Source organism: Chelon labrosus, assembly GCF_963514085.1.
Source record: "Chelon labrosus genome assembly, chromosome: 19".
Taxonomy (NCBI): Eukaryota; Metazoa; Chordata; class Actinopteri; order Mugiliformes; family Mugilidae; genus Chelon; species Chelon labrosus.
In genome coordinates this window covers 15,540,955-15,562,888 of record NC_140352.1, presented here as the reverse complement: position 1 = coordinate 15,562,888, position 21,934 = coordinate 15,540,955, and the positions used below count along the sequence as shown (strand labels likewise).

At 42.8% G+C, this 21,934-nt stretch overlaps 1 protein-coding gene across 1 annotated transcript; it reads right to left on the bottom strand.

Annotated features, from left to right (window-relative positions):
- Nucleotides 1-13,411: 13,411 nt before the first annotated feature.
- Nucleotides 13,412-15,366, bottom strand: sstr2a (somatostatin receptor 2a; the record flags this gene model as incomplete). The annotated part of the gene is made up of 3 exons (XM_084568258.1): nucleotides 14,929-15,366; nucleotides 14,086-14,411; nucleotides 13,412-13,843 (listed from the first exon to the last, which is right to left on the bottom strand). Exons 1-3 carry the CDS (start codon nucleotides 15,314-15,316, stop codon nucleotides 13,412-13,414), a joined length of 1,146 nt encoding a protein of 381 aa, XP_084424384.1. The 5' UTR covers nucleotides 15,317-15,366.
- Nucleotides 15,367-21,934: the final 6,568 nt, after the last annotated feature.

Sequence of the window (21,934 nt, the reverse complement as noted above, 5' to 3'; positions counted from 1 at the left end):
AAGTGACTAAACCCGTTTTCTCAGCATCACTCTGAAACTGCTGGGCAATTCAAACGCCACGTGTTTTACGCTCCACTGAGCGCAGAACACGGTTTCAGTGCTTCACTTCTCACCTGAACTATGATTATTATTAACCATTATTATTTGCATCTATTTCATTTTTGTCCTAAAACAGTACTAATTCTTTACCTCGTTTAAACCTTTTCAGTGCAATGTCCTCTTTGTGCTTTGGCCATTGTTGTTAACCAACGAACAGCCACCTCTAAAATGTCATTGAGTCAACAGCTCTTTCAGTTTTTAAGTACTAATACAGTATTTTAAATACTGCTGAATACCTTCATGAAGCTAAGGTTTAGTTATATTAGAATGCATTCGTTCATGCATAAGACATTGCAACTCTTCAAATCAGTGTGAGCTGCCTGGACACAAGCCATTCACTGGACCCTTCACAGGACAGCTTGTCCTGTGAAGGGTCGCAGGGGGGCTGGATCCTATCCCAGCTGTCACTGCGCAAGAGGCGGGGTACACCCTGAACAGGTCGCCAGTCAATTGCAGGGCTAACACAGAAAGACAGACAACCATTCACACTCACATGCACACCTACGGCCAATTTAGAATCACCAATGAACCTAACAAGCATGTCTTTGGATGGTGGGAGGAAGCCGGAGTACCCAGAGAGAATCCACGCAGACACAGGGAGAACATGCAAACCCCGCACAGAAAGGCCCCAGCCTGGATTCGAACCCGGAACCCTGTTGAAAATCCCAATTTGCTTAGGTATGATGTTGACAAAAAGAAGCAAGGTTTTTGGTGCTATCTCAGGATATTTCCACCTACTTCCACCAAAACTACTGTTTTTTTTACAACCTGGACCTTATTTCGGGCGTAAAATACAATCGTTTACTCACCTATATAACTTTTGTGTCATTTGTAGTTGTTCGGGAGATATTTAGATCTGCGTATATCCATATAGGGGGAGTGACTGGGGCACCGAAACGCAGCCTCTAAATAACGTATTGTCTGCTGCGAAACTCATTCATTTTACCAATATTTTGTTATCGTACGCAAGTGCTATTCCCCGTTGAATCCTGAGTTACCTGTTATCATCATCCGGGGTCTGTAGATTGACGTACAGACCCCAGATGATGTCTTCTGACCTGGATGATGTCATCTCTGAGCGCCGCGCACACCCGCGACAATCGGCCTGTTTACCTGTAATTTGCTTCTGCTAGTTTTTTGCAACATGGCTGAATATTTTTCCAATTCTGAGGTTGTGGACGAACCACAGCAGATGATAACTGGTAAGTCCAGACTCAACGGTGAATAGCACTTACTCTAGACATAAATTCACCCACTAACATTTTGTTCACGGGAAGTTTGGGCTTGCTTCCAGGCTAGCACAAGTTCATAAGAGATGGAAGAAGTTAGATCTAGATGGAAAGATCTGCTGTGTTATGATGGCAGTTTAGTGTGAGGATTGCATTTTTTGTCAAATCTGTTCTCTGTTTTCTACGCTCTATATGCCAGACTTTTGGCTTAAACAAATTTAACTTTTTAACTCCTGTAGTTGTGGACATGGGTTAGGGTTAGAATGCTGTTGGTGCCACTTGTGGACACACAGGGTGCTGTCGCCACAGGTGAAATGTGTTGCTTTAAGAAGTCTCTGTTTGCTCAACTAGTAAATCATCAAGAGAGTACAAAGGTACAAAATTAGAACCAAATGTCAAATACAAAAAAAAAGAATTATGAGAAATGATGCAGCAAGTCAGAAGAATACTGAGAAAAAAAAAACATCAGGTTTCCCTCTGAGATTTTCAGGGAGGCTCTGCTGTGCACCTGTTAGAAGAACGGAAATGAATTGGTGTCAAGTCATTAAAAGGTGTTAGTTCTGTTTTACGACATACTAATTTAGTTCTGCTTTATTACACTACAAGTAGCACAGGGAGCTCAGTGTTCACCAAAAACAATGGGTGCAGCTAGGCGTGTGAATGTGTAAGCATTTACAAAGACACAAAATATTTTGTGTCTTTGAAAGAGTTATGGATCTTAATAGTGGCCTAAAACAAACTTTTCATCACAGTTTAACAGATGGAATGGTATTAAAACAGAAAACGGTGCAATTTAAAAACTTAACTGGTATTATTGGATACTTCATCTTTGGGGTTTAAACTGTCGGTTTAAAGTTTAAAGGCGCATACTTGATCAAGTCAGCTGTAAATAAGTGGGACTTCCACTTTGGTCACATCTGTATGTAAATCATCTTAATGCAACAGGGTGCAAGTGACTAAAAAAGATAGAGAAGTGGAAGTGCTGATAAAATGATGACTTGGCTCTGTGATGAGTCACAATGAAACAATCTGCCTTTTGATTTGCTGCTTGATTGGTGTAGATGTGAGTAAATATGAGGGAGCACAGGTTGCATGCTTGTAATGTTGTGGAACGCATCCTGCAGATGGTGAGTGACTGGTGCGAATCCAGAATAAGGAAAAGAGGTTGTTTATGCAGTCAGAATCGCACCTCTAACCAAACAACCACCTTCAGAAACCCGAGTTCTCCCAGAAGAGACTCACTGCAGATGGGTAGTCAAATTCTGAAAAGAGAAAAGGAAGCGAGCTCACATGAGTAAAACAGAAAACAATGAAAATTACCCAGACAGGATCAAATCAGCCATTTAGTGCAGCAACTTAAAAATTTTGATGCATTGAAATATTTTCATGCACAACACGTGGAGGGACTTACTAGCTGTCCCATATAAATTTTGGGATACATGTTTGTATGGATGTCTTTGGCTTGTTTTCATTGTTTCTTATTGCTGTAAAAACCACCTGTACACTTCCTACCAGCACCAAACAGCAGACAGATAGACACATTTACCTACACTTTATAAAATAAGTTGTCAAATAAGATATGCACAGTTTTTCTTGTAGCCACTAGAGAGAAAATTTGGAGGAGACCAAAAAAACAGCTAAAAGAAAAGTGACGATTAGATTTGTGAGTAACTTGAAGTGACATTGTTAACTGTGTTGAAAAGCTACAATTAAAAAGGTTATAATATGTCAGTTAAAGGTTATAACGGGGAATAGCACTAGCGTATCAATACAAAATACTGGTGAAATGAACCAATTTAAATGGTGAATGAGTTTTGCAGCAAATAATGCTTTATTTAGGGGCTGCGTTTCGGTGCCCCAGTCACTCCCACTATATGGATATACGCGGCACTCTTCCGAACGACTCCAAATGACACCAAAGTTATATGGGTGAGTAAACAATTGTATTTTATGCCAGCAATAAGGTCCAGGTTGGTAATTCCTCTGCATTAAGCAGCTTCAAATATGAGAATAAAAATTTGCCCAGGTGCAGATAATTGATTCTATCCGTCATGCAATTCTGGGGAACAAGCCTCTTGACGGGCTTTCCAAATAAATCAGATATTTACATGAACCCTTTCAAACACTGATGAAAACCTAACCACAAAGACAGACCTTAAAAGCTGCAAACCTAGCCTCAAAAACAACTCAACTGGCATCATCTTGTAACCTGAACCCAATCAGACTGGGATCCTTCACATTCACTGCAGCAACAGTGCAACAATAAGACCAGCAGATGGAGACAGACGGCAGTATATGAAAACAAGCTGTCAGTAGCGGCGCAACAATGATTTACAACCTAATCTCTGAGTGCTTGTCATAGATTGTTATGGCTTAGCTGAATCATTTCACTTTTCATTACACTCACAGTATCTCATAGGAACATTCTGCCAATCGGTTGTAATCCCACATCAGAGAAGTTCAAGAACATTTCAACATTGCTATGAGATAGTGTTTAGTACTGAAAAGTGTATGAACATATAACATATATATAAAAGCCTATATGCTATGCACAGCAACCTTGAAGTTTCTACTAGTCCACTGAACAGTGTTCCCAACCCACGACAGCTATCATAGTTAGATCAAACAGACTTTTTTCTTTTCTTCGGTGTCAGCGCGGCAGTGCTGACAGGGTCTCTGCTTTCACTCATTCTGAAGTTCATGAATAGTGGAAAGCCCAGACGCCGCACTTCGTTTCATCTGTGCAGGTGGAAGTTATGAAAGGGAAGGACATGTGATGTGCCGGGTCTGGCTTTGGCGGTCGCATGTTGTTCCACTAAAATTAACCAACCGCTGTCATGTGGAGCAGATGGTCAAGGTGCATCCGTTTGTTCATTTCAATGTGTTCCTCCTGCATTAACAAGTATAATACTGTAACAAGAGTGGCCTCTCTTTGTGTGTTTCTACATCTCTGCCTGTGGTGGTTTTATATCAGTAGATATTTGTCACTCAATTCTGCCATTCTGCTCAGTTTTTCAAGGGGTTTTAGTGTCTTTTGGCTCGTTGTTTTGGTTTATGAGGCCACAGTTTAATTGTTTCGGTTTACCCTCATCGCCCTTGGGGTGAGGTTTATGCTGCAACGGGTCGCTATGTCCAGTGAAGCTGTTATTGTACACTGCTTGCCATCACCAAGCAGCAGACAGTGGACTTAAGCGTGTTTTATACCTCGCAGACAGCGTAACCTTCGCACGTAGCCTACGCTGGTGTGAGCCATTTATACTTGTGCACTCGTAAGTCTGGCTCGCTCTGTAAACACGCCACCCAAACATCTTTTTTGCCTGCCGGGTTCATTTTTGTTTCTACTTCCTGCTCCACTTTCAACAATGGCAACTGAAACTTTCACAGAAAATTTGCAGAAGACGAGTCATAGAAATGTTTGTATCTCCAAACCTCCTGCGTTAACTTTTCCCCGGTGTGCTCCATCCATTGACTGTGGTTCCGTCTTTATTGATCCAAAACAATCAATTTGAAAGTTGTGGAGATGGGGAAGCAGTCGGAAATACTAAAGCGAAATACCTACTAACAAGTGGACCAATCAAGGCTCTTGCGTCGCAATTCTGGGGAGGTGTAGCTATCGATTTAGACAGATTTTATTGAGCCACAAGGGAAATTGCTTGGTCACAATAGCTCAGTTGCACATAAAAAACACTTTTGAACATAAAAAAAGTAAAATAAAATACTAGAGACAAAAAATGTACAAACGTTTATTTAGCTCTAGCTTGTGGAGACCAAAACAGGAGCTAAAAAAACTTGTTAGAGATGTTTGTCAAAATAAGTGAGATGAACTAAAAACACTGCACTGTTAAAACGCTATAGCTGAATGGTGATAATATGTCGGTTATTACTTCAAGCTGCTTCAGTTATTAGAATAAAAAAAGTTGTGGAAGGGTGTGGATATTTGACTCCACAGTGTGCGTCATTCTACCTTGGCACTTATCACTTCTTGTGCAATTTTGGGAAACAAAATTTTGGGAAACAAAATTGCGCAAGCACCTTTGCAAATAAGAACGGTATTAACATAAACTTTTTCAAATATTTGTCTCTGCGTCTGATCTAAATTCATCTGAAAATCTTCCATCTGGAGTGGCCGTCGCGGCAAACTGGACAAAAATCAACAGTTAGAAAGAGTGTGAGGATCATGTAAACTCTTTCGAAACTAGTTTCTGTAAAGTTGAAATGCTGCATGACGAACACCCACTGTAGTCCTGCCACACTGTCCTGGTGGTGTTAAGTTTGGCTGACGGAGGACATAATTTTGGGTGTGCAAAGACCTTTCTGGAGATGTGCTATAGTCGCACTGAAAAAGTGTGATAGTCACGCTTCTTGTCTTGGAAGGATTTTGTTTTAAAGATTTATTTAGCCTTGGGAACTTCATGTTATACGTGTTCACTTTTCCTGCACGTTCAATATTTTATACAGTTCACAGGAGCTGTGCGACACTGATTTCTAGTTTGACTTACTTGCCTTAACTTGGCACAACTGAGTTCATATTATGCAACAGAACTTTTCAAAAGATTTTTCAGGAGTGGCTTGATTCTGGTTATAGAAAAGGTCATACATATGGAGGCTTGATCATACCCCGCTGGAGCTTTAGCACAGCACTGACCGGCAGTAATAAATGCAGACGAGCATAGGCTGCATTCACTGACATTTTTAACATTGACATTTAAACCTCAGCCTTCTAAAACTAATATTTTGCTACCTAGAGTTGGATGTGAAAATTCTCCTTCTACTTTAAGCATTTAATCCTCATCTCGTCCCCTCACCTGCCGCCACCACCACAGAAAAACTCCCCCGAGCACGACGTTCGTCACAGAATACTTGTTTTCACAGTGGAACCGAGTCCCCAACAGCCCAGATTGGCGCAGCGTTCCGAGTCGTGAGTCATATGGAGGCGACTCAGGCGGGAGAGAAAATGAGACGTGATATGAGGGAATGCTGTTGGAGCTGGGCTCAGCCATGTGTGAAAAGCATTAGATTGAGGCTCACCTGCTTCTGTGGGTCAGGGGATGTCTCAATAAATCCGCATTAAACCAAAGAAAACATTTTTTACGATGCGGTCTCGAGGAACACTAATCTGGGATAGCAGATTGTCAGCTACAACTTGAACAAAACGATACAGCTATCTTTACTGCAAGTATCGCGGAAGAAATCATTTGGTCACTTGGAGAGACATCCAGCAGAAAGAGAAATTCTAATATTTTTCTAGCGGTGTACCCTCTCTGTAATTGTAGTTGCTCTCGGTTGGGACAAACCCCATAAAATGCTGTCCCATAAAATACCTCTATAAAAACAAATTTTATTCCTGTCATTTCAGATTTTTGTCTCTCAGTGTTACAAAAAATTAACAAGAGTAGCCAAAGAAGCTAAACGGCCCCCATATTGTAACCAAACTGTCGAAACAATCACCTGTTACCTTTATTGCGGAGGTGGCAATTTTAACATCATCATGACCCATAACTAGAACAACAACAGAATCAAAGACCAAACATCTCTTGAAACGAGTATTATCACAATTAACTGCTGTGAGTGTTCACAGCTATCGCTCTGATTTAAGCGAAACACTAACATCAGCATGCTAACATGTCCACATGGTGGAGACTCAGTGGTAGATCTTTTGTGTCACAGACGGAAGCGGAAAATTAGAACCGCGCACTTTCTTTCCGAAAAAGAAAACGCACAGATTCAGCTAATCATTGGAAAAAGTGGTCTTGTTCGATTGTTGACAGAAAGTTGAAAGACTTGTATTTTTCAAAGCAAAATTTGTAAACTTTTATTATTCTTTGGGAGTGTAATTAATAAAAAATTAATATGGCCAGATTTTCATTAAGATTTTCACCATCACCATCTTATTTGAACATATTAGCATGCTAGGTAGTTTAGCATACTACCTTGCTAAGCTAAGATGGCGAACCTGGTAGCGCCTTCGAACAGTTCCCTTAAGACTTGTGAACAAAGTTGTCATAATATTTATTATACTTCAGGTTCAGGAACACAAATGTCTGTTCACTCTCACACAGTTGTCATAAATGGAGAAGTAAGCTCTCAAAACCAAATTTGCTTTTTGTACCAGGCTGTAAACATGTTGGACATTTTAAGTTGGGTGTCTGTGGGGATTTTGCCGCTTCTGGAGCCAGCCTCAAGTGGCCGCTCTCGGAACTGCAGTTTTTGGTGCTTTATTTTTCAGCTCTGGGCATTGCTGCTTGGTCTGAACCTAACAGGAGGACGAGGTGAACATTTTGTTAGCGTGGCTGAGCAAAACGGATAAGAATGAGTTGAAATGTTTTATCATAAAACTGTATGTTTTATGTTCTAATGTTCATAGTCTGAATATCAAAATGGTCACTGTAATGCACTCATTTTTACATGGCAGACAGGTGGTTTTTTTTTGTTTTTTTTAAACAATTCTGTGTTTTACGAAGTAAGTTTACTGCAAGACTCTGAGCAGGAATCACTGACTTTTGCCTGCTGATGTAACGCAGGATCAGCTTGCCCTGGACTGACTCATAACATCTATTCTCCACTTTTTCTTCTCATGGGTCGTATTATAGTTTAATTCTCCTTTGGCGAAGTTTTCCTTCTCGTTGTCCAACCCTGAGCCCAGTTGTGACAGAATAAATGATGAGACTAGTCTACTTCTGTATTTGGTATTGACTTCAGAGCTACTGGAGGGATACCAGTATTCTCTTAACCCCTCACCGGGTACCCTCTGTAACTGTATATTCTGTGTGATGTGTTCAAGGATCAAGGGGAAATTTGGAGTTCTTCCAAGGAATGTATTCCTCGAGGATATACACACAGTGGACAGACCCCTCAAGTTGCAAGTCCAAGAAATGGATATGAACTTTGAACACACGCAGGCAACTCTGCACACACTTATTCACTGACACAGTAAGTACACAGGTTCAACCATGGCCTGCATTTTAATTGCAGAGACAAGGACGCCGGTACGTCCATTACAATCATTGCTCACGTTATACTCTACAGAACGCAACAATAAAGAGTCACAAATAAACATCTGCTCTTGACATTATATCGCACAAACATAAGCTCAGTAAGCTGGGGGAAACGGTGAAAGTGATATACAGGGGAGGGTCTGTCTATGTTTTGGTAACCAACATGTCTGTAGAGTACAAAGGCCTTTGGTTGTTTGGCTTTTGGGAAAAAAACAGGTTACAATGTTGTAATGCTGTACACCGATGTCATCATATGGTTTAATATTAAGTTTCAAGGCACATAGATAAAACGGCACAGAAAAGTACATATCCACAGCTGTACACTGTCAGAAACAAGCAGTTATGACCAGCTTGCCTAAGATTAGTTGGAATTAAACTGTGAAATTCATATAAATGCTGCTGATTATAACTTAAGAAGCTACAAAGTTGTACCAAAGTTTGATGCTAATTGTGAGTCCGAGCCACAATACAACTTTAGCCACAATACAACTCTGTACCTTTTCTTTCTGAGAGTGTATTCTGCAAATGGAAAAAAAAAAGGTGGCACCCACTAAGGTGTGTAACACTGGTCCTGGTGAGATTACACAGAAGGTGGAATATGCAACCCTCTCCATGCAAGAACAAGCAGAGGATACCACAAATACATAGAGTTTATATTTAACGTTGCATCCTCAGGAGTGCACGTCATAGCCCTTCGCAAATAAACTTATGTTTTTCAAAAAAAAAATTACAATAAAAAAAAAAAACGGCAAGAAGGCAGAGGTTTCACATTTCCCTCTCCTTCTGCCTCTCATCTGTACACTATACAGTGGCAGAAACCAGACAGGCATTCGGATAAACGCCCTTTTCACATTTGGCGTTGCACCGCGCCCAGCCAAAGTGCATCCCAATTTGATAATCCCATTTTTTTACGACCCAATTTTAGAGATTTAGGCCTTGATGTCACAAACTGACAAGGAAAGCAGCAACTACAGGCACCGTCTCATTACCTAGCGCTACATCTGCAGTGACTTTGGCACAAACCATCTTTATCAAAACCTATTAAACATCAGGATGGTCCATTAAGTCCATTAAGTATGTCCAAATAGCCGGCGGCAGTGACGAGAATGGTGTGCTTTCCCCAGTATGGTTCAGTACGTTTCGGCTCAGTTCGGGTGGGTGTAAAGTGTGCGTCGGCTCACATTACTCTTCACCCGCTGTGCGCGGGAATGAAGGAGGGAGAGAGGAACAGATAGAAAGACACAGAGAGAGCAAAAGTAATTAACCATGGCTGATGAAAGAAGAGTTCCTACACCGCTGGCTTCAAGGGTGCTAAATACCTCAACTGCAAGGGGCGAGAATCTGAAATGAGGTTCTCACTGTGACACGCACAATTCGCAAAAGCAGAAAAAAAAGTAATATACGGAGAGATGTTGCATCATGATTTGTGTTTTTGGTATGTGAATTACACAGTCAGGGGTCACTATGACTCTCTTGATGCACAATTGGCCACCGTCGTCATATCATCACTAACGTCTGTGTGACACATAGTGAGCAACATAGGCTAAAAGCGTGTGGAACGGTATACTGAGTACAAGTTACAAATGCAAGTGGACATGGCTGTAAGTGTGGGTGTGGGTGAGTGTGTTCCTGATTTGTCCTGCGATTGAAGGTCAGGTTAGAAGTGGTACCTGCAGCGGTGACGCCACAGAGAGAATGTCATGACAAATTAAAGGGCGTGTCGCCCACTAACAACTGGGACACACATATCTGTGTGCTTGTGAGGGGGGCCTCACATAATTAATGTCAGCGGTAACCTCTTAGGACGAGCCCCGTCTGCCGCCTCATCCCTTTCGATAGCACTGATTGATGGCTTCTGACATGGCTGATACACTGGGGCAAGTCAGTCTGAAGATGCCGCATATGGTTATTACTTATTACCGCTATAGAGGCTATGCAGCTGTTTCACAAATCTCCCGGCAACCAGGTATGGCTCAATCTGGGACTTTGTGTGAGAAGTCGCTGTGAACAAAGAGCTGATAGAGGCTAGAACAGAAGTGGATGTCGGCCGTGGATGTGTGCTCATTCGTCCGGCATTAATGGAGTGATAAGGTTGACAAATTCAAACTGTCGTAGCAAGGTCTTTTGTTGTATTCTATCAGTCCTAGCTTAGTGGAATTAGGCAGTTAACTATGTAATACTGGTATGGCTTTCGCTAACTAATAACCAGCAAGTTAATTCATAAAAACTGATGATGCTGTCAAATCATTTGGATGATATGTTAGAGCATGGACGATGTGTGTAAATAATTAAACATTAACATTAGCACGCTAACCTGGCCACTTTATCAGTGCTAACATGATATTTAGCAGATGTGTTTACTCGCTGTCTTTGTTTCGCACATGAACTACAAAAAATGGATGATGCATTTCTACTTCCTCCCATTGGTCAAACTGACGCTAGAATTCCAGGGATATCTTGCAAGTTTGGAGCTAGAGTTTGCGTTCTCGATGATCTGCCCACACTTCTCCTAGACTCACTTGTGGTTGCGATTAATACTGTCCTTCACTCTAACTCCGCCAGTTACAATGAACTGTTGGATTATACACTATGCTTCTTCTTCTTATTTTTTACTACACTCGCGGTCCTACTGTAGCACCTCACGTGGCATTGGCAACTGTCAATTATCAAATGTCAGATCCTGTTTTTACAGCCTTAAATAAGTCACTAAAATGAAATTTCTCAGAAAAATGAAAACATCAGCTTTATATTAACTACAGAAAATGACAGAAACCATCCAGAAAAAAAGCCACCGGGGAAGCTCCACATGGTTTGGCTTCATTTCTGAGGAGTTGTCATGGCGTCCACTTTTTATACAGTCTACGGTTTAGCATGTTACGAAGTGGGAGGTGCTAATTTGGGAGCAGCTAATTTTGTAAGATCAAGTCCCATTATTTACTATGCTGCGTGGTTAAAATTGAGGTATGTCTACACCTCTACAAGCATGCAGATACATGTGTAACATTGACACAACATTAACAAAGTAAATAGTGATTCCCAGTGTGCAATATTTGAGCGGTGTGTTCTGCTAACATAGCATTAAGCTAAGCGTAATGACATGATTTCACTTGTAAATTCTGGGTCTGTTATATATGAATTTAGTAACTATGGCTAGTAACATCTGAATCTTCTAATAAACACGAGAAATATGATCAGCAACTGGCTCTGTTGGCCTGTGTTACAGACTAAAGGTGTGGGATTTGAAAGAATTTCCAAAAATGGGAAGGGTCTGGATGACGATGCTGCCCAGTTGCTTTTTTGGGAAATGCAGGAACTGATGTTTTGGGGGATTTACCTTTACTGAAATCTAAAATCTGGTACTGTTCGGCTACCGCTGCTTCCATTTTAGCAATTTCTTTAAAAGTCGTTTTCTTGTAAGTCCTTTAACATTATGCAATCGCAAAGCAAAATTGCTGGAGTACACGCTTAAGCTTTAATTTTGCGACAGGCTGTAGTAGGCCAACCAAAAGGCAGCACATTAACTACACGTTTAATCTATCTACATATGGGTAAAGTCTTATCTTAGGAAACACAACCAGTAAGTCTAAACCGCTGTTGCGGTATTGGCTACTTCCAAAAATGTCCTCCTTCAACTGAAAATAAGAGATTGTGAAGTAATTATATAGCTGTTTCAAGTCACCGCTCTCTTTCTGTGTTTCTCTTTATCGCTCACACACACGCACACAAAAACACCTTACGCTCTTCCTGTCACTTGTATTCACGCAGCCCACTTCAATCTTTAAAGCTTTGTCCACATTTGTTCCCAGTGGATGCAACACACAGAGCCTTTCGTATTTGAGTGTCCTAGTCTCTGCATCTCCTTATCCCCCTCTCACCCTCCCCACCCATTTTCCTGCCTTCTGAAAGATTCAGGCATCTTTGCGAGCACACGCTGGCTTAACCGAATGTGAATCCGAGGCTCACATTTCAACACCAATTCAGGAACTCATACATTGTCGAGCACTTCACAAGTAGATATATGCTCTTTACAACAGCACACGTTGCGACTATTGTAAAGATCAGGATCTTAGTATAAAGTACATATGGTGGGTGTCCACAGACTCGATGCATATTATCTCAACAACACGGAATGTTCCAGCAGCGTTATCCTGGAAAATTAATTTTGATTTGAACGCAGAGTCGTCCATCTGCGTTTCTTTCCCCAGAAGCTGACAGAAAACCATTTCCTATATACAAAGTCAAGCTGTTTTGAATGAGCAAGGTCAGGGCATCTGCAGAGATGATTTTCTCGTCCGTCGACTAAATCAATAATCCAGGATGTTAAATTCAGGAGTTTACGGATCAATGCGGTTTCTCCCATGGAGATGGCCTGCGTGAGAGGGGAGAGAGCTTCCTTTGTTTATGGGTAAATACAAGGGGTTTGCCATTTTGTTTCCCTGTTGATCATGTAAGACCAGACTAATTGTATGACATGAATAAAATATGAGCGGGAACCCATTCAACTGTGAGTTGTACTTGCAGACATTGAAAACCTCGAGAATTACAGTGAAGGCTGTTTTCCAACCAGCCGACTTCTTCAGAAATATTTCCACATACGGAGAAATCAATGCCACTGGGGGGCGGGGGCAAGGATGGTGCTCAATTCACTCAGGCTTCTGTGTTCCACATGTAAACTAACCCCAGTATTTCTTCATCTGGTACATAGCTGCTGTTTTGGTTCAGTCAGGATCAGTCACTCAAAAGCACTTTTACCAAAGCATGTTTACCAATGATTTCAACACTAAGTGTCCCTGTGGTGTTGAAAATCAAGTATAGAATTTTGCTCACAGTAAACTAGCTCAGCTTGCCTCACCGAACCAATTGTCAAGAGCTCTGAGCTGGAGTCAGCGTATTTTCCCTGACCTCTGAGACCCCTTAAGAAATTGTTTATTTTTTTCATGTGGACTTTGCCCATGTGTCAATGTCCAAGAGCAACTATTACATCACCCTTCCCCCCGCTTCTTTGAGCAGGGGTCGCGAGCAGTGCACTGGCAGCCCATCAGTCTGCAAGCTGCTCAGTCTCCCTTGCCTGCTGCAGCTCATTTGCTCTCAGATGCTGGTCTGCAGCTCGCCGTTGAGGAGAGCAGCGTTGTGAGTCTCCAGGTTGGCATTGATGATCGTAGCCTCATTAACCATCCTGCTCCGGTCCGCCCGACTATCACTGCGCTCAATCTCATCCAGGCCCGCCACCTTTTTCAGGCACAGGACGTTCTGAAAGCTCTTCTTGAAGTTGTCCGACAGGAAGGCGTACAGGATGGGGTTGGCGCAGCTGTTGGCGTAGCCGAGCACCACCACAAAGTCAAACGTGCTCTTCATGGCAGAGGTGGGGTGGATGAAGCTGGTGACGGAGGTGACGTTGAAAATGTAGAACGGCAACCAGCACAGGACGAACACCGCCACCACGATGGACACCATCCGCGTCACCTTGCGCTCGGAACGTTTGCGCTTGGTGGAACCCACGCGCATGCCCGAGGACTTCACCTGGCAAAGGAAATGACTGTCAGCGACTTAAAACCTCACAAATATAAAAGTACTTAAGGGCTGATTAGCCTTATAAGTCTAGCTAACTACCATAGAAACTGATTGTTCCTGTGACTCAAGTATGAATAAAATCATGTTGGACTTGTTGGCAACAGGCACTTGAATATTGTGTACAGTCGAAATACGAAAGAAAAGAAAAATGAATTATGTAGTGCAACACATTGGCAGTGGCAAGCTCTCACCTTGACTATGATGAGCAGGTAGCACATACATATGACTGCCAGCGGGAGGAAGAATCCGATGAAGAAGGTGTAAAATATGAAGGCTGTGTAGTAGACGTCCTGGGGCTCTGGCCATACTATCCCACACACCGGCATCTTGTCCAGTCCGCTGAAGATCAGAGTCGGCAGGATGACTAACAGCGACACACCCCACACCGTGAGGTTAATTAATTTGGCAAAGCGGGGCTTCCGCCATTTTGTGGACCTAATAGGGTGGACCACTGCCAGGTATCGATCGATGCTCATCACCATCAGAGAGAAGATACTGGTGAACTGATTGAGGGAGTCTGGGAAGGGGTGAGGGACGCAGAGGAGAAGGGAAAAGGATTAGCTAAAGTTCTGTGCTAGTATATTATTCAGTAATCGGCTGATTTTTAAAAGATTTAAATAGGAACGGATTCGAGTAAGACATGTTAATGGACTATGTTTTGGATGATACCCTTGACAAAAATGCCAATTTTGCATCTTCACGTTCAAGTTGAATCTAAAACCTAAGAGATGAAAGCTTAGCCGAGCATAAGGACTGGAAACTCTTGTTTATTTAAACCAATGTGTAAAACTGACAAGTAGTTGTGGCGGAAGACACTTGGAAGTCACAGAACCTTTCCAAAAACAATCTTAATCCCCCTTTTAAGATAAAACAAGCATGATACAACATTTAGCTACTTTTTGCTATGGTGGGATAACCATGTTTTAACTGTAGCTCTGTATTCAACAGTTAGACCCAAGATAGGTCTCGATCATTCCATCTAATCTACAAAGTACTTCTTTGCCCAGTAAAAACTGCTTGTACTCTTCACATACCTACGGTCATGACCACCCTGCAAAGAGCTTCTCCAAAGGGCCAGTGCACCAGAGCCAGCTGCATGGCGATGAACGGCAGGCTCATCATGCACAGAACGTCCGCCACCGCCAGGTTCAGGATGTAGATGTTGGTCACTGTCTTCATTTTGGCGTAACGCAGGATGACGTAGATGACTAGAGTGTTGCCGCACAGTCCGACGGCGCACACTATGAAATAGATGAACGTGATGACCACGGAACTGGTCTTGTCCTGGTGATTCTCCCCATTGTTGGAGATGTTGAGGTCCAGGTCGGACTCGTTGCCTTGCATGTAGTTGTCGTACAACAGGGGCTCGGGGATGGAGATGTTGGGGGATGGAGACAGGAAGGGCCACTGATCCAAAGCCATGATGGCTGAAAGGCACTTTCAAGTGTCTAAAGGCGGTCAGGGCTAAGGGGTAAAGGTGTAATTATAAAGGAATACAGTGGACGGAAATAATGGGTTTGAATCACATGCTTCAAAGCATCAATTTTATCACACAAGACTGTGGAAATTGGGGACTACAGGGGGTTCATTAAGAGATAAAAGGTACTGGGAATTTGAGTTCTAACAGTTCAGGGCTGTGGGAATGGGGATTACCAGGGAATTTCATGTATGAGGATCTACAGTTATCACATCCCAGCTGGAGAGAGACCGTAAAAGCACGAGGTAGATCTATGGCGAGAGAGAGAGAGAGAGAGAGAGAGAGAGTGAAAACTTAGTGAGACTGACTGAATGACAGAATATTTCCTTTAACAAACAATAACAGTCCTTGGCAACAGTTGCAAGGTTACATTACGTAACTGTTCACACCCTCAGCCAGAGTAACATGTAAAATATTCTCGGAGGCAAATGCTCCAAATAGTACCTCTACGCGTTCCGTTCCTGCTCTCGTCAATTATCCTCAACACTGCTTATTTCCCTCACAGCAAACGTTTGCCAGTCGGAGACTCAGAGGAGATGGCCAATTTTACATGACGCACAGATAAAAAAAAAAAAAAAAAAAAAAAAAAGGAAACTTTTGGACTTTTTTTTTTCTCTTAATTCGAGGAACTCAGTGGGGGCAGAAAAATCTGGGACAAACACAGCAGTGGTGCAAACCCAAAATACCAGAGCTTAAGTGTTTGTTGCAGAGCCAACAGCCACTGAGACACTTTCAATCACTCAACAGCATCCTAAGCACACCATTTTTTTTACTCAATATTATGTTATGGCTCTGATTTGCACACTTTTGCATATTTATGAGGCAAATACAAACGGATGTGGGTGACTGCAAAGCTTATCACGACTACATATAGACGTATTCTGAGTCTTATCTTGTCTTGTCTTTCTCTTGCTTTGCGCCTCAGACCATAAATCCTCTAACGCCACACTGAGCCTGGCAGTCATCGTTGGGTATGTGCGTATGCGTACACGCCTCCCCCACCTATGCATACAGGCAAAATGTCGGAAGGCTAATGTTTATTCAATTGATCTTGGGGACAAACAGCTCTGACACGGGGAGCGGAGATCGCTCGCTCTCTCATCAATGCAGTGAGGGGGCCTGGCTCCACGGGGGCAACAGTCCAGCTAACGCTTTCATAATTTGCCAGAATTGCATGAGACTGGCACACGTGAGGGCCGTCTAGATGGTTCCGCTTTGAGCCAATGTGGGCTATGGTCATGAAAGGTTCAGAGCAAGTATTCAGAAGATGGAAATCAAAGTCGTTTTCTTTAATCTTTTTTTGCCATTTTCTTTTAATTAGAACATAAAATAAATTTAAAAAAAAATGCTCCTCACATTGCCAGCTGGAAGGGGATGTGATTGTATTTTATATGCCAGTCCGTTGGTATAATAAAGGAATCCAAGACTAAAGATAGATAAAAAATGAAAACTGTTACTCGTTAGTAATTTCAGGAGTGTTAAGTCAGATAACTCTGCCCAATAACCGTCATGTTTCCACACTGTTACCATCAGTTTGCTGAGACAATTTGAGGCTCACACAAAAAGTAATGCAACAGAACGAGTCTCTACTTTTATGATCTGCTAACCAACGTAGTAGCTTTAAATTTAAATTTTGTGATTTAGCGACCCCTGTGGCCGTCATAGGTAACAGCAGGTGCAGGAATGGTGGACCTTGCGCCTAACGGTGCAAAAAAAAAAGAAAAAAAAAAAAAGAGAGCGATAGAGAGAGAAAGCCAGGAGTTTAATGACTAATGCTGCAAATAGATGAAAATTCTCAAAAGTTACTAGTGAAAGAGATTTCATGAAAATTGCAGGGCTCTTTAAGTGGTGAAAAAAAGAAATCTGAAATCCACACAAACATTGCTTATCAGCTATTTCAAATAAACGCTGGTGCAGGCTGCCTTGGAGGATCAGAGGGAGAAAAGGAAATTTATTTGCCAGCAGGAACAGATAACTGTGTTATGAACGAACGCTCTGGACATTTCTTAGTTTGATTAAAAACGCATAGGAGTTGTCACATTAAGTCTAAAGAGGGGGGACGTGTTGCCCTGGTGAATCACTTTAGTTCTTTGATTTTTTGCAAGCTGAAAGTCGAAGAACTAAAACTGCAGGATGGATGATCAGCTCACCACTGACTGTCCGAACAGATGATGTTTCGCCTGATTCAGCCTCGCCGTAGCCCGCAGATCGCATGTGACGAATGTGCAGCTCAACAGGACACTTCCAGTCTCGTGGAAGCGCAGACTCGTGTCAGATAGTGATCCCGCTCGGTTTGAAGTCTCTTCCCAAGGACGTTTTTGACATAACATGGCTGCTGCGCGCATCGGATCTCCGGCTTCTGAACAGAAATGACAAACCGCGCAAATAACCCTCACATGTTCCCCAAGCTACTCTATCTCATCATCTGCCCCGTTTCTCTCCCCGAGCTGCACCTGTTCCATTTATATTTGCTGTGCGCCTATGCCCTCTTCTTGTGCCAAAATGCAGCAACAGATATGGCAATTAATCACATGTTGACGGGTTGAGTAGGAGTTCGATTACATGCGTTTATTTTTAAAAATTCACCTGTGTGCCAAAAAAACAAATAGGCGCTGCGTCATGATTTTGCGCGTACGCGTATGTCAAGATAGGACTGATACAAATGTAACTTTTAATGAATTAAAAAATAAAAAAATAAAAATCTGTGAAGATCACATTACAGTGCGCACAAACAAACCAAAGTCCGCGCTGGAATCTCTTAGGGTGAAGTCAAAAATATAACGCATTTTTCTGTTTTTAAATCAGTTCCGCCACTTACTCTTAAACAGAAAACTTCATCCTCGTATCACGTCCATAATGCCAAGGTGTCCTTCAGCTGAGAACGTGGAGTCCAGCCGCTCCGGAGCGGCGCTGACCTGCTGGAAAGCTGCATCCCGCCAGCTTCTCCATCCACCTGCTTTCCAGTGTTACGCGCGGTGCAAGGCGTTCAACCACCCACCTTTGCCGCCTTAACCAGAGCCGCTTCTGGTCACAGGCTACTACATCTTTCAGGTATTTTTTGTTTTTTCATTAACTCCGAGAAATATTCCACAGTTGTTTACCGAAACTTTGGGGAAAACGGCGGTTTAGACTGAAAGGAAGAGGAGAAAGTGGGGGGAAAAAAAGCCGGCGTGCGCTCAAGAGCGCGCTGCGTCCAACGAGAAAGTCTTGGCACCCGATGTTCCGCGGCGAGTCAGACGGAGCTGCAGGACGCACGACTGCACAGAGGAGGGGGAGAAAGAGGGTGAGACAGGGTGATACAGACACAGAGAGAGAGAGAGAGAGGGAGTGCAACGGTCTGAGTGACAGATTAAGGGAACCGCTGAGCGCGTCACTCTGTGCGTCGGTGTCCGGCAATTTGCTGTTTTTGAGACACACATGTGACTTCTTTTTCTGTTCTATTACAACATCTATTTATCTGCAACCCACGTCTCTACACCACAGTATCCTAAATGTATGAAGACAAAACTAATCATGTGTGGAATATTCCATGTGGCACACACCTGTAAATCAATCAGTGGGGGGGGGGGAACAGAAGCTCCTTTTCTCCTTTGTCCTCCAGAAATAGCAGCAGCAGCAGCAGAAATATTTCTTCTTGTGGATTCTTGAAAAGCACGCCAATACAAGTAGTCGATGTTTGCAGCAAGTACGCTGTCTCTTCAGATTCATCAGCTTCCAGCCAGATGATTTCAAGTGTTTATTTCCAGGCCTCGCTGATGCAGATGATGGCCGGTTGCGCACATCCTTCTCAGCCAACTGCGGCGTCGGTCGCGGCGGCACTCGGAAATGATGAAGCCAATCTAGCAGCCACTCATCTGTCTTTATATAAAGGAGTCTTCTCGAGCAAAGTGCAGATGGCGGGTTTCTTCCTTGACCTCCCTCGGCGGAGAGCTCCGTGAGAAAAAATGTCCGGCCACTTGACTCAGCATTGCAACACAAAAGTGAAGTGCTGCTATTATTACTAGCAGCTGTTGCCCTATCAAAGATTTATAGTTCTATTTGTGTCCAACATGATATTAGGGACTGGAGATGCTCCGAGGAGGGGAGCACGTTAATAAAAGAAGTCGAGGGAAGAGAAGATTTTCGAGGGGGTCTCTTAGAGCAGAGATCTCCACCGGGTAAATCAGCATCCAGTCAGTGAGAGGGTTTGGTTTAGATTTCATTTCTTTAATCAGCAGCAAGACCAGTGTAACACACAGATCTGCCACAACATTAAAACCAGTGACAGGACAAGTAAATAACATTGATCATCTTGTGATAATTCGATGTTCTGCCGGGAAACCTTTGGACCTGGCATTCATGTGGATGTTTCTTAGACATGTACCACCCACCTAGACCAGACCAGGCACCCCCACCCCATTGCAATGACACTCCTTGATGGAAGAATCCACCCCCAGCAGGTTGAAGCCACCTTTAGGTTTAGGAACAACTCAAAAAACATGAGAAACAGCACGAGGTGTTGACCTGGCCTCCAAATTCACTTGATCCCAAACTGATCACGTGTCTGTGGGATACGTATCTGTGGGTCCCCACAGGACCCAAAGGCCTGATTGGTGTAAAACCCAATAGCACATAACAATAACCGTTTTAACTGAATTAAGATTTTCTTAGATGAGTAGATTGATACCGCTCTCATATACAATGCATAAAGAATGAAAATGATCAAAACAGATTTCCAGGCTCTGTGTGAACTTAAGTAGTTATATCTAACAGTCAGTAGGTGAACGTGAAGGAAAACCTTTCCGAATTTCAAAGCTCGGCTGTTTTTGTAGTCCTATCGTTCCTAACCTGGGGTCAGAGCCCCTTTAATTGGGGCCAAAGATCACAAATACAGTCATAATGACGCACTTGCTGCATAATCAAAAGGCTCTATATCCAATATCTAAATATAATCTTTCTGGTTCTCACTAATATCGAGGATATTTTGTAAGACCAAACCCGTGAGCTCTCCGAGGACCCGGCTCTCAATCGTAAGGCTTCGTCATTGCTCACCTTCGTCCTCCCTTTATTAAGAGCATCACTGTGAATGAAACAACATTTCGGAGGGAGGTAAAAGCATGGGTGACTCATCTGTGGGCTGATCTCAAGAGTTGCCATCAGTTTTCTATTGAAAATTTAAGTGAAGGACAGGACCAGACGAGGACATGTCATTTGTGGGGGGAACAATTCTAAATTCATCATCATGTTCTTCAGAGAAGCTCTCTCTTCTGTGCTCAATCTGGAGTTCAGATATGTGTGTGGGGGCTGGGTTCAATGTTTTTATGGATACAAGTAAAAGGGGCTTCAAAGAATAATGCTGGAAACCACTGGTGCAGGCTGTATTAGCACCAAACAGCTAATGTGCCACCTGTTAGCTCTAAGCTAGCTAGCAAGCTAGGTGTCTGTAGGTTTGTGTGCTTCTGCCATGGGTGTATTAAACAGAACTAGATAGTGGAATTAGATACTCTAGTTTTGTGCGAAAGTGCTGTCACCTTTTACAATCACCTTTTTTAAATACTTGTGTCCACAGCTGGTATTAAAATGCATCTCCACACGGGGCTCCAGCCAGAACTTGAGATCCGATCTCATTCTTGCGCTCGGTATGCAAATAAACATAAATAATAAGCACCAGCATCATCTCTCTCATCCATTCATCTTCCTACCATACCCAGTCTCCCCTCGACATTAATTCATCCTCATCCCCACTCCATCCTGCCCATATCCATTTCCTCTCCACACCTATTCGGCTTCTATTCCCTCATTTCAGGCACCATGTGGGTCCCATAATTTGCTCGGCCACCCACCGCCTGAGACCCACACTGAGTCTCCTGCACTCCGGCCACTGATGCCAAGGAGCCGGACAAGAAGCCAGGAAAGACAACCTCTATAGCTATCCTCTCCATAACTCCTATCATTCATCCCTCCTCTGCATCTCTTTCCATTGGGCATTGCTGTGCTGTGGCCCTTGCTGGTGAAAACATAGTTGATCTGGCCTCAACTTTTTTTCAACACTCCAATGACGTGGTGATGTGGCAGCCAATCATAGTCATCAAGTTGCGTTGACTTTTAGAGCCTGGGCAACACTTCAACTGCAACTTACCGAAAGCATAGCTGGCATTGTTTTGTCGCCAATAGTGTGAATGCAGCATGACAGTTTTAGGACAAACTGTAGCTTTGCTAACATGCAACATTATCTTTTGAACTGCATCATATGCGTAGCTCATGGCACAATTCTAAATTATTTGTCCCTTATCACTGACAACTGTCTAAATGTTCTTTCCAACGTAAAGTCCTCAAGTGGTCCAACGGAAGCGAAGCAACCTTGCGTCTCTGTGGTTTGGTTTGGGTTGCAAATTGTTATTTGTACGCTTTGCTTTTTAAGGATTAAAACAAAATTGATGGATCAAGTATGTGATCTTTAAAAGTGCCCATAAGTAGTTTTTGTTAGGAAGAAAGCTGCTTTTCTTTACTGTTAAGCAAGCTGCCCGACGCGCCCTTACACTGAACAGACAGACCTAATTGAAGTCAAACCATTAAATCAGCCT